The 13567-nt window shown below is 36.9% G+C and overlaps 2 protein-coding genes across 2 annotated transcripts; both read right to left on the reverse strand.

The window, feature by feature from the left end:
* Window positions 1–1134: 1134 nt before the first annotated feature.
* LOC141909801 (uncharacterized) lies at window positions 1135–7837 on the reverse strand. Its single transcript, XM_074800428.1, has 8 exons — window positions 7772–7837; window positions 7556–7600; window positions 6935–7009; window positions 6611–6673; window positions 6230–6274; window positions 5524–5572; window positions 4232–4317; window positions 1135–3884 (listed from the first exon to the last, which is right to left on the reverse strand). Exons 4-8 carry the CDS (start codon window positions 6647–6649, stop codon window positions 3579–3581), a joined length of 525 nt encoding a protein of 174 aa, XP_074656529.1. The 5' UTR covers window positions 6650–6673; window positions 6935–7009; window positions 7556–7600; window positions 7772–7837; the 3' UTR covers window positions 1135–3578.
* On the reverse strand, window positions 7757–9857 carry LOC141910024 (uncharacterized). The gene is made up of 8 exons (XM_074800712.1): window positions 9611–9857; window positions 9500–9533; window positions 9366–9407; window positions 9220–9258; window positions 8817–8882; window positions 8511–8540; window positions 8274–8330; window positions 7757–7810 (listed from the first exon to the last, which is right to left on the reverse strand). Exons 1-8 carry the CDS (start codon window positions 9826–9828, stop codon window positions 7757–7759), a joined length of 540 nt encoding a protein of 179 aa, XP_074656813.1. The 5' UTR covers window positions 9829–9857.
* Window positions 9858–13567: the final 3710 nt, after the last annotated feature.

The following is a 13567-nucleotide window of genomic DNA, read 5'->3' on the forward strand; positions in this document are numbered from 1 at the left end:
AAGGTGTAAAATCAAATTTTTTGGCACTTAAACAGGGGCGTCTCTAAAAAAAGTGTAAGCTGTTTTGGCACTTAAACGAGGGGCGTCCCTCAAAAAAGTGTGAAATCTCTGTTTTGGCACTAAAACGAGGGGCGTCCCTCAAAAAAGTGGGAAATCACGGTTTTGGCACTAAAACGAGGACCGTCCCTCAAAAAGTGGGAAATTACGGCTTTGGCACTAAAACGAGGGGCGTCCCTCAAAAAAGTGGGAAATCGCGGTTTTAACACTAAAACGAGGAGCGTCCCTCAAAAAGTGGGAAATTACGGCTTTGGCACTAAAACGAGGATCGTCCCTAAAAAAAGTGGGAAATCACGGTTTTGGCACTAAAACGAGGGGCGTCCCTCAAAAAAGTGGGAAATCACGGTTTTAACACTAAAACGAGGAGCGTCCCTCAAAAAGTGGGAAATTACGGCTTTGGCACTAAAACGAGGATCGTCCCTAAAAAAAGTGGGAAATCACGGTTTTGGCACTAAAACGAGGGGCGTCCCTCAAAAAAGTGGAAAATCACGGTTTTAACACTAAAACGAGGACCGTCCCTCAAAAAGTGGGAAATTACGGCTTTGGCACTAAAACGAGGAGCGTCCCTCAAAAAGTGGAAAACTACAGCTTTGGCACTAAAACGAGGGGCGTCCCTCAAAAAAGTGCGAAATCACGGTTTTGGCACTAAAACGAGGAACGTCCCTCAAAAAGTGGGAAATCACGGTTTTGGCACTAAAACGAGGAGCGTCCCTCAAAAAAGTGTGAAATGACTGTTATTGCACTAAAACAAGGGGCGTCCCTCCAAAAAGTGGGAAATCACTGTTATTGCACTAAAACGAGGGCCGTCCCTCAAAAAAGTGTGAAATCGTTGTTTTGGCACTAAAACTAGGGGCACCCAAGCGTGAAATCGCAATTTTGGCGGTGAATCGATAAGCTCCTTGAATAAGCGTTAATCCCAATCTTGATGGTGAAAAGAGAGTGCCTCTTGAAGAAATCCGTTTTGACGATAAGATGAGGAATGTCACTGCAATATGTGCGAAATCGCATATGTTCAAATATCAATGATAATTTGAGAGTATTCAACGTGTATCAAAAATGTATTTATTGACCATTAGAAATTTCTATCAATTTAATAAGCACAAATGATTGATTAATTTTACATAATTCTTGATATTCATAATATTTATTGATGAACACATGACTTTTAAACACGCGTTGTATCTAACAACGCTGAATATTTCCAACGAAAGTGGTTATCGTAATAAGTCTTTATTTCATAAAATATGTACACACCAGGTGTAAAAAGATCATACAAAATTAACAACAAGTTCATATACATGGAAAAGTGTCACCGTATATATAATCTGAATGCATTATGATTATGGCATAGATTAGAAAAATACTCTCACTCTCATTGGCTTTATTAACAGATACAATAGTATATAACAACTGCATAATGCTGGACAGAATAAAAGACATGTACATACGGGATCAAATTAACGTGTACAAAATATAGAAATTGACTCAACTATACATAAAACATTGCAACTGTGCAATTTATCGTGGTTACAAAATATGTTTTCAGTTTCCTATACACGGAATTATTGAAATGTTGTGTTAATTTGATTTACTCATCCAAGTTATACAAACGGGTCTCACATTATTCAACAAAATAATTATAAGAAGGCCGTCTACTAATGACGGCGGAATGAGAGAAATGATAAATGTTATAAAACATGATGCAGGCATTAAACATGATGATTTTTTGCGGATGATTATGGTTCGATAGAAAATAGCGGATTCACCGTGTATCCATCAAATTCGAACGCAGCTTATTAAGGGGAGAATTAAGTACGTAACTAAAATCTAGCAAGTTTCTACTTATTTTACTTGAATGGAGGTAAAACTGGTAGTTCTCTGAAGATTTACTTTATTTAGATGAAGCTTCCACCAATATCATTTTTTTCTAACAACCACGGCATTAATTTATTGAAATTGCCGCAAAGTCAATTCTATTTATAGTATATTTTCAGGAATTCTATGAAATTTCAAATCATCCCATGTCGGAATATGATAACAAATGACTTGAGTTACAATGTACTAGTAAGAAAAATTCAAATTAAGAATTTAAAATACACAAATAACTGTTCATCTGAAAAAATCTAAGACAAGATTATCAGTACACCTAATGTAAGATCTTTGGACGGTATCGCGAGATAAGTCCTCTTAAAGTCACTTTAAGACGCAACGGTTATTGTCGAAATTCGATATTCTGCAAATCGAACTTAGTACAAAGTGGAAAACATTTTTTCACTCAAATTTCTCTGTCAAATTCGAGACAAGCAAATTCATTTGTTTTTCTATAGAAATCGCTTAAACATATTTCAAAGTTAAGTCTTCACTCAATATCTATTGAATCGACATGAAACAGGCAGCACTCTGAGGGGTTTTCTTTATCTATTTGGCAAGTAAGAGTTTTTTTCTGCTAGTCTAAAGAAGCGACCCGATGAAGCTTCTATAAACTAGTAGCGATAGATCGTATATATCAAATAAATGTAGACAACCTACAGAGTACTACCTGTTTAACGTCAATTCTTTTGGTTAATGAATTTCGGTCAATTTATTCTGGTTAAAACGGCTTGCTTCTTCTTAATTTTTTTCCCTATAAATATATGTAGACTTTATATCATTCTAATCATTTCAAAATATCGTATAGCACTTAATTGAACGAATAATGTTTATTATTAAGCGCTAAGTAAACTAAACCCATTTTCCTGGCAATCACGGAACTTATTTGTTGAAATTTTCGCACAGACAATTCTAATTATAGTATGTTTTCAGTGATTCTATGAAATGTCAAATCAGCCCCATTGTCGGAATATGATAACGAATGACTGAGTTACAATGTACTAGTAAGAAATATTCAGATTAGGAATTAAATACAAAAATAACTGTTCATCTGAAAAATCAAAGACAAGATTATCAGTACACCTAATGTAAGACTCTGGCGCCCAATAAACTTCCTATCAGCGAAACAGAAACCTGAATGTCACTGTGGACCAGAATTTCTTATCTCACCAGTTAGAATACTAGACTATGAAACTTACACCGGCCGAGGCAAGGATTTAATCCCAGGACCCCGGAGACGTCAAATCTTTGGACAATATCGCGAGATAGGTCCTCTTAAAGTCGGATATTAAGATGCAACAGTTAATGTCGAAATTCGATAATCTGCAAATCGAACTTAGTACAAAGTGGAAAACATTTTTTCACTCAAATTTATCTGTCAAATTCGAGACAAGCAAATTGATTTGTTTTTCTATAGAAATCGCTTAAACATATTTCAAAATTAAGTCTTAACTCAATATCTATTGAATTGACAGGCAGCACTTTGAGGGTTTTCTTTATCTATTTGGCAAGTACGAGTTTTTTCTGCTAGTCTAAAGAAGCGACCCGATGAAGCTTCTATAAACTAGTAGCGATAGATCGTATATATCAAATAATAGAACGAATAAATGATTATCATTAAGCGCTAAGTAATCTAAACAGAAAAATAATTATTAAGAATGTTGGGAGGTGTATTTTTTAACCATGGCGTGTACCCAAATGTAATCTACACCAACTATTGCGTCGTCCTCTCGCCTGGCATTCGGCACCTTGCAAATGACCATCTTCAGGTCGACCGACTTCATACTTTGCACGTCCTCTTTGTTGAGGACTCTTGTTTCTAAGGCGTCACTGAAGTTATGCGACGGTCTTTTGCATATATGCTTTTGGCAGGAATTGAGATTTTTTGTGGAATCAACTGCTGCCAAATAGATTCCAAATCTTGTCCAGTCGACAAGGAGGACGTCGCCTTCATCGAACTAAAAGAGAATAATAAATCTAATAAATAATCCAATAAATCTAAATCTTAATGATATATACATAGCTAATTCCCATAAACCCTTCAAAACCCAGAGTGCAGTAGCAGCATATTTTTATATGTGCATGTCGAACGCATGCGTATTGCAGCTATTTATAGTTTCCGAGAACTAGCAAGTTATTATGTTATTCAGTATTTCAATTAAGATGCGTGAATTTCATAAATGAAGACTAAGTCCCTGATGGTGGGAACATTCTATTTAGTGATGGAAAAATGTAGTCCAAAAATATTCTTTAACACAAAATAACAGAACTTGGGATTTTTCCGGGGCTGTATTATAAAACCTACCGTTTGCTTCGTCTGCATGGGAATGTCAACTAATGGCAGTTCATCACTAAAATTTGGGGAAATCAGCGATATGTCTGCCGTTTTCGCTGGAAAATATCAATTTCAAACCATATGCATTTTAATGTTAGCCCCATAGTTTTTCGGTAAATTGTGTAAATTATAAAGGATCATTTCATTTTTACCAATAAGAGCTATGCTGGGGTATGTTTAATCTTTCACGAAAAATTTATATTTCACATGAATTTGAGCTTGAACACGTAAAATGGAGTCACAACTAATTTTTTTAGATAGATCATCATGATGATCGTCTGTCTATTGTTTGTGTTAGTAACTTGGGCTGAGGAGCAGTATAACAGGCATATTATCTGTCAAATACTGCAGTATATATCTATGAACTTATAATAATGATAATAGTAATAATAATAACAATAATTATAATGTCATTTATAAAGCGCAGGTATCCTAAACAGAATCTAGATCAAATTCGCCCCAAATTGGTATTGTTACCCCCAGCCCCTCTATTCCATGTATCAGTAGTAATCAACTTAGTAATGCATCATCAAATTATGTTACGAAATTATATCATAATATATCCAAACTGCACAATAAAAAAAAAAATATATATATATATATATATATATATATATATATATATATATATATATATATATATATATATCAGTAACGCATTTCTACAGCCACATATGCCACTTAGGCCTTCCCTCTAGCTACTGTTAGCCTATTTATAATATTCACAGCGATAATGGTTGGCGATCACAACAGTACTGTAGGCCCAACACGGTTAAACCTGACACACGTTGAAAACTCATAATACTCTTAAGATCCACCTATTTTCAAGGGCAGCTGCTCAATAATATTTTACCCCACTAGCCATGTGTCAAGTGATCACTTAATTGCAGTGGATACTGGCACTTGACCAAGACCGCTCAAAGTGACTTCAGCACTTGAAATGAGTAACAGTAACAATAATGATGATAATTACGGGTATTTAAGTTGTCAATATTTGTACTTTGAATTAGCCTACATTTTGTTTATGTGTAATCTGAATCTGAATTTGAACTAAGCTAGTTCCCCCTTTATGTTATGCAGGGATTTTATAGATTTTGAAGAGATAAATTCTAAAGCTATATTTCTCAAAAGAGGATGATCTAAACACATTTTGATTACAGAAATGAATATAACACAGTAATACATGTATGTTTGACGAAAAGAAGGATCCAAATCGGTTAAGTGACAGTTTAGTGGGCCTTCAATAAAGTAAAATGATCTACCTTTACAATTTACATCTTGTGGATTTTGATGCCGAATCCTTTTCAATTCCTAGAAATACATGTAAGCACACTGTATGAATATTAGAACATTAAATACAGAAAGCCATCACGGTAAATTATTTTCCACTGCATTTTCAAATTCAATACATAAAATCTGGGGCTGGTTCATCTGAGTTTAACTTACTAAGCGTACTTTGGATAAGATAATTACTACAGGGATAACTTTGGGTAGATGAAATGAATATCAGTGTGTAGCTAGGAGTTCACACTGACGTGAATTTAGCATATCGCCCCTATCGTGTCTTCATCAGCACCGTTTTTAACTAAGCGTACTTTTGATTAGATAAACCTTGAAGTAATAAGATTTAAAAATCCTTCAAATTTACACTTTTGAATCATAAATATTTCTGTAATCCATCACACTCATTACAGCTACTTGATGTTTAGAGTGTAGGTGCGGGTGACAATGATGAACTGCAGTCATTAATAGATTACGGGGGCCAGTGGTCTGTAGTCAATTCACTATCACGTGTGTGAACGTACTCTCTGATTTCACCAGTCTGATTACTCCAAGGTCCCAGGAACCATAGAAGTGTAACTGAAGGGCACAGCTGTTATAATTATCGCTTTTTACCGTTGAAGCATCCCATGTTAGAGCATACTAAATACTTTTTTCCAAGACAAAAAAAAAATCGAATTGGCATACCTGTTCATAGAGATGAATCTTTTCGTTTTTTTCCTTATTAGACTTCTATAAATAAAAAAAAAAAACAATGAAGCCGTTAGTTAGGCCTATGTCGACGTTAGTCCACGAACCACTGCTGATTACTGCGGCGCACAGCCGCGCGATGTTTAAGATATCGTACAAAAAAGTCGTCGGCCAATATTGAAAGCGCACACTTTGGTGATGAGCCGACAAAACCATGAAGATATGATTTTCAGAAAAAGGAGTGCGGTAGTCCTTACAGTTCTATCAAAAATATACATAGATTCCAGATCAGGACATGGTTAGTACAGGACCATGAAATGGGATACTTTTTGTACCCGGTAGTTTGGCAAATTTGTAGTAAGATTTGGTGACACTGACCTTTACTTCCAACAATTCTTCTTCTAAGCCTTGTATCATGTTAGTGGAGAACTGTTTTTCAATCTTAAAACAAAATTTAAAAAAAAGTTATATTAAGTACAATTATATCACACGGGTGCCAAATTAGGCCTACAATTACCGTTCGCAGGGGTGACAAATAGGCGCGCGCTAGTTAGACCCGGGACAAATTTAACCCGACCAAAAACGTCGGAGCAGGCCCGAGTCAAATTTTAGCACGGCCAAATCGTCTCCGTATGATCGCAGGTTTTACTGTATATACATGTTTTAGATGATTTTCATTGTTATCAAGTACGCAAACCTTACCTCAATATCTTTAAGCCTTCTCTCAGTGGTGGCAAGCTTTTCCCTCAGCTCTGTAACGAGCTGTTGTGTAACAACCTGTAAAATTCGATGCAAGTTGCCATTAGTATAAATTTCGACTTGACGTTTGAAAGGAAGCCGGGGTGCCATAACTCGATTAGTTCACCTGATAAAGGTGTTAAAATGACCAGCACAGATGCGCAGTTCCAATTTTGTTAAATGAAGAAAAACCTAATTGTTTTCTTATGTTTAACAATGTCCCTATAGGTATATATGGGTTAAACTTGATTTACGGCTGGAGTGACTTTTTCTCTGATTCACCTTGTGAAAAGAATTTTATGCAATTCTTCAACTCCTGGGGCCAGTTTCATAGACAGGTATTAACTTTCACTCGGGGGCTAACTCAATTCAATTTCAATTGAGTTAACCCCCGGGTTAAAGTTAATACCAGTCTATAAAATCGGGCCATGCAGTACAGGATGGATTGAGAATCGATATTTTATTTCTCTGGTTTAGCATGCTGATCATTTTGACACATGTCAAGTACATACTACCAAAACTGACTGTTGTTGTGGCACCCGATGTCCTTTGAAACAACTTGAGGATTACATTATCGATATATACCTCATTACTAGGTTCGGTCTGGCTTGTCGCATTGATTTGATTCACCTATAAAATACACAGCAGTTACCATTGAACGTAGAAAGCGAGACATAGCTGAAACCGATTTCGTTCTCAAGTAGTGGTAGGGTCGTTATGAACTGTATAATTCACTGAGAGGGAAAGCGACGGCAAATACAGTTTTTTCTTTTATAAACAAAAATACTAAGATTTACTTGCCTGTAAGCGTAAACTCTTCGTAGGTAGAACATGGGATATCTAAAGAAATATGCACTTGAGTTACATATAACATGACTAATGGTTGATTGGATATATAAAAAGAACTGTTCTAACACGTATCCGTGTAATCATTGGTTTATCAACATTAATGAGTTACAAGTGCAAAAAACACAAGTGATTATACAATATAATGTAAATACGTTTAACCCTTACGGAAGCGTCCTGGAAAATATCATTGTTTGATTAAAAAATCCTGGGGCCGGCTTTATAGAATTGTATTTATCTTTTACCCAGAGCTAACTCAATTCATTTTCAATTGAGTTAACCTCTCGGTTAAAAGTTAATACCAGTCTATAACACCAGGCCCTGGGTATTTTATTCAAAAATTCTATTTTTGTTTAATTCAGACGTTGGATATTTTTCGAAAATAGGATTTTTTAAAAAATGTTTTCAATGTTCCTAGGACGCTTCCCATTTTAAACTTTTTTGAATGATAACTAACCTCTAAATCGTGGCGCGGACGTCTTCGTTTATTGCCATCAATAAAGGTACTCTGAAGCTAGTAGAAGTAGATAACATATAGAGGTCAACAATTCATTGACCTACAATATCAGTAATTGTAACAATCGATGTTGATTTTGAAAAAAAACTTAGTTGGTCGCATAGAATGGGTGTAAGCTTTTAGACAAGCAATGAAAAATTGTAACAACAATATCTACGTAAATGACATATTCCATACCTCTTGGCTGATTGATGCGTGTTCTTTTTCCTGAAAAGAAAAAAGTATATTAATGAATTCTGATTTTACTCTTATAAATTAAGTTTTTATCACCCACGCAACCAGAGCAAAAAGGCATCTCAATACATAGAGGACGCGTGTGCCTTGATTCACCAGCCAGCCAGCCCATCTTATACGTGCTGAGAAATAATGCACTAAATTTTTTCTCAGAAAATCTTAATGAAAATGCGCCTAGGCAGCCGATGACTGACAAAGAAATAAACCTAAAAAATGCTCAACGTGCCCGTGCAATAGTCATATACTTACTATGAAGACACTAGGGTCGTCTTCCATATCCATATCTTCTGCAAATGATGACTGGTCAACTTCCAACTGAAACCGAATAGAAATGAGAAAATTCCTTTGATCATGACTTCCAATAAAAGAATGTTGATTGAACACTGATGACTATCAATCAAAATGAGTTAACTGAGAGATTACGTACTGTTCACAGTCAAAGGTTTATCATCCTCAAACATAACTTAAGTTAAGTGGGCCTCAGATAAACCTAAGGCCCTAAGACAAACCACTAATATACAATAATCTTCTTTTGGGCAAAAATCGGGGAGGGGGAGGGCTCCTAGAACCCAACTGAATCCACTCCTTCTGTACTAATCGTCCATGCTTTAAGTTCTTATGAAGTGATAATATTTTTACAATCATAAATTACCTCTCCGGTGACTCGTCGATCTAAATTTGCTCTGTTTTGCTGAAACAAAATCTCCCTCTTGATAATAACTCATGAAACATATTCATCATTTGTAAGAAATGTGACATATACGAAAAAAGAGCTATATGAGCTGTAAGTGTCTGTACCTCATTTTCAGCTTGTTCATTCTTCTCTCGTTCTACGGCAGGCTGTAAACAAATGAAATATATCAGTATGAGAATCCATATCAGACATGTTTGGTTAATTTTTAAATGAGAAGCTACTAAATTGTTATACTTACTTCCCTAGTCTTAGCAGCTGTAGTCTTAGTAACCCTGTAAATGGAATGAATAAATAAATTAAAATATGATTTATAGACATTATATATATAACAGATAAATAGCAAACTAACCTGGCTCTACTACTGCATAATGGAATAATGTCTTTTTGGTCGATTTTTCCGTTGGTAATATCCTTCATGATAGCCATCATATCCGGTACAGGTAATGATACCAAAGATTTGACCTTCCTTGACCCAAAAGGTACCAATGTTTTCCTTTTTTCGCCATTCCTGTCGATTGTTTCATATTTTTGGCCTTTGATATGCCCCTTCGACCATCCTTCGATCATTTTTTCCCATAGCAGCCATGCACACGTGGGCATTTGTGCTGCTTTAATGACGATACGGTACCGATCGTTGAGTTGCTTGCGCTAAAAGAAAATATTGGTTTGAGTGTGATACCAGTTTATGGCCGCGATCACACGAGCATTTTTGGCATTTTTACACCGGCCAAATTGGCCCGGGAAAACTGTTTAGACGGGTACCCTTTTTGGCGTGTGTCTGCTTGAGGGTCAAACTTGGCCCGACCAAAAACATCGGACTTGGGCGGACCAAATTTGTGTCCAGGACAAATGAGTGCGTCTGAATCAAAAATGTCTAAAACTGAGAGAGAATCGAATTCGTCAAATGAAGAATGTCTTGCTCTACTTGGAATCTGGAAGTAAGACTTCATCCAGGCCCAGTTAATTATCTAGCAGATGGCAACATCTTGTGGGCCCAGAGACAAGCGATTTTATCAACGCGTGTCAAAACGCCGTGTGAACGCTAACCAAAATTTGGTCCGGTCTAAATTTGGACCGGACCAGGGCCCAGTTGCACAGTCGTGACTTAAGTCTAAAAGTGGTCTTAAATCTTAAGACTGATCTTAATTTGTTAGATTGGCTATAGAACTAAGTTGGTCTTAGACTGGTCTTAAGTCTAAGCCACGACTATGCAACTGGCCCCAGGTACTGACTCATTTAGACCGGTCTAACTAGTTGTCGTGTGAACGCGGCTAGAGATTTAATCCGTACCAAAATTTGGACCGGACCTGGTTCACTCTTTGTGGTCAAAATTAGATCGGTCTAAAATGGACCGGGCCAATTTGGAACGGAATTTTTGCCGGTGTGAACGCTTGGTCGGGTCTAAATTGGACCGGATCAAATTTAGACCGGTCTAAATAACGTTGTGCAAAAACTCTGTAGTGTTTCGTTTCATTCCAAAAAATACAGTTCCATTAGCGGGAAACGATCTGCCAAAAGCAACACTGCCGAGTGCTATATCGACGGTTCAAACCACAAATCACAACGACTTGACTCTTTTAGTTTCACTTACGTACCATTATTCTCAAGTATTTGAAATAATCAAAGAAGTCACACATAATAGAATTCTAGATTCACGATGGCAATTATTACAACGAGATCACACCGTTTCGGCTTTTGACTAACAGCCATAGTCAGGTGGATGATAATCTCATTCCATCTGATTATGGCTGTTAGTCAAAAGCCGAAACGTTGTGGATTCGTTGTAATAAGACCCCCTTACTCTTAGGTGTTGGGTTTAGGGGTTCTTAGGTTTAGTGACACCTATATATACTTTACTAAACTTAAGACCCCACATTTCTCGGCTCTGATAGATAAAGCAAATTTAGATTGGAAGGATCATTTTAACTGATACCTGTTTATAAGAACCATTTTAAATCGTCCAAACTATACAAGTCACATTAATGCAATATACTAAACCTATCATACTACTCTATTGGGGAACTTCTCCACTTATCTCTATAGTTTAGACGGATTAGAGTGTTTTATTCTAATACAAGTATTTGAAAACTTACATTGAGACCAAACATAACTTCTAGAGAAGCTTTCCATCTCTGAATTATCTCTTTTCGAGCCGCGATTTCTTCCCCGAAGTCAGATTTTCCTTCGAGTTGAAGGAGAACGATTCTGGCTGACCGAACCAAGTCGGTATACTTAGTGTCAAGTATCCGGGAGTGTGCCAGATTATGGTCGGCAGCCAGAAATCTCGCTAAATCATCCGGCATCTGGGCGGAGTATACGCTGCATATCGGCGTCTCATAAACCTTTCGTTTATCTCCTAGATCTGAAAAGAATAAATGGGACTTGGTTGCAATAATTCAATTTTTACGTCATCACGACAGGGATCAGAAATCATCTTACCTTCTTTTAATAGAACTCTGTTTAGCGCCGCCAGAGTGTGATTTCCTCCGATAACCTCGAATTCTCCCGCTCCATCCTGCCGCACCAACATTATTGTATAGAATGCGGGATTCTCGAGAAACTGTTTTTCGAGATAAGAAACATGATCGCCGTTCAATTCCCGCACTGAACGGCACCATTCTGTCTGTCGAATTTTTGACGCAGGTACTGGCTGAGTTCCTACAGTTGGTCAGATAAAATTTCTTAATGAGGTTTATCGGCGCGAGTAATTCGTCTTTCGAAATATCACAAGATGTTATTTTTCGTAAATGATCATTAAAATTAGCTCGAATTAAGACACATAGAAATTGACGTTATTGTCTCAAGAGCAGTTTGCACAACCGGGAGGGATTTCAATTACCCAACCATCGTACAAAGGGGAATCTAGAGATCTCGTTTTTCAGGATAACTTTTAAGCTCACCTATGAAGAATTTCATAGTATCATCTTTCAGCAAACGCGTTCCTACAATGTTTCAGGTGATATTAGATAAATCATGCTCATTTGATATTCCTACATATACTATCTATTTATTTTGAAGGTGGTTTCAGGTAATCTTTTAGATGGCATATGGATTGTTTTTCAATTCAAAAATAATTTTAAATATAACGTACTTGCTAGTAACTCACGCGATGTCTGAGGTTCGATTTCTTGACCTGTGGGCAGGAAACATGTTATTCATATGATAATTCAAGTAACTTGATAAACCCATTACATATAAAACATATTAGGCGTCATTATTCTGCTTTCATTTTACAATTACCGGTACTCACTTTCACTCGTTTCATTCGCTGATTCAACTGATTGACCTATAACGGAAATTAAAAATTGAGGAATTATAAAGGAAATATTTTAAAATTTAATCGTTATGGATTGATTAATCTTAATTGTTGAATATGGTATGTTTGAATGCTAAAGGGATTGCATTAATGAAGCTTCTAAAGCATCCATCATACTCTACTTACTTGTAAAATGTTCTGGAATATCGTGTCCAAAATCTAAAACATTAAGACATTTTCGTGTTAAGTGCAGATAAAACTGTGCTTCTGCTTGGGTCGATATTAATGGAATATAATTTACCATAAACAGATGACTCGGGCTGTTCTTCAGTTAGTGAGGGAGCGATGCCTAGAAAAAGGAATTCTGCGTATTCATACAACGAAGCATAAGCGTCAAAAATATTCAGTTTATATTTGACATCCACACTAATTATTTATAAGCGATTTTGATATTGAAAATTTATTGTTTCAAGCATTGAAACGCTTGTTGCAATGTTGCATTTAAACCTATTCTATTTAGAGGTCATATAGGTCATATACCCGGGGTAGGTCAGCCTTGGAGCGATCGCGACGCAGAAGCGCTCGGTCAAAAACCCCGTGCATTCAGCAACGAGTGATGTCGTTCAGACGCCATGCTCATTAGTGCGCAACTCGCCACTGGTATTTTTCGTCGCTGACATTAGGCGCGATCACACGGAGACGATTTGGCCCGTGCCTAATTAGAGAGTGCATTCACACGCAAACCATTCAATCGATACTAAAACAATGCTCGAACAAAGCGAAGTGGGGTTTTTTCCGGTACCAGTTGCAATTCAAACGCAATCATTTGTCTCGTGCTAGAATTTGGCTCGGGTGGCCCGGGCCAAAAACACTTGTGTGATCGCGGCTAGTGTTGTAAACATGCTCGGGCCAATGCAACCTTGGAGTAATTCAGTCTGATTACCCATAGATGCAACTGACAACATATCGGGGTCTCGCTGACGGTCGCTGCTAATAGTAGTTTAGTAGCTCAAATGAGTCGCGCATTCGCCAATGATGACTAAGGGCGAC

This window comes from Tubulanus polymorphus, chromosome 8 (assembly GCF_964204645.1).
Source record: "Tubulanus polymorphus chromosome 8, tnTubPoly1.2, whole genome shotgun sequence".
Classification (NCBI taxonomy): Eukaryota; Metazoa; Nemertea; class Palaeonemertea; order Tubulaniformes; family Tubulanidae; genus Tubulanus; species Tubulanus polymorphus.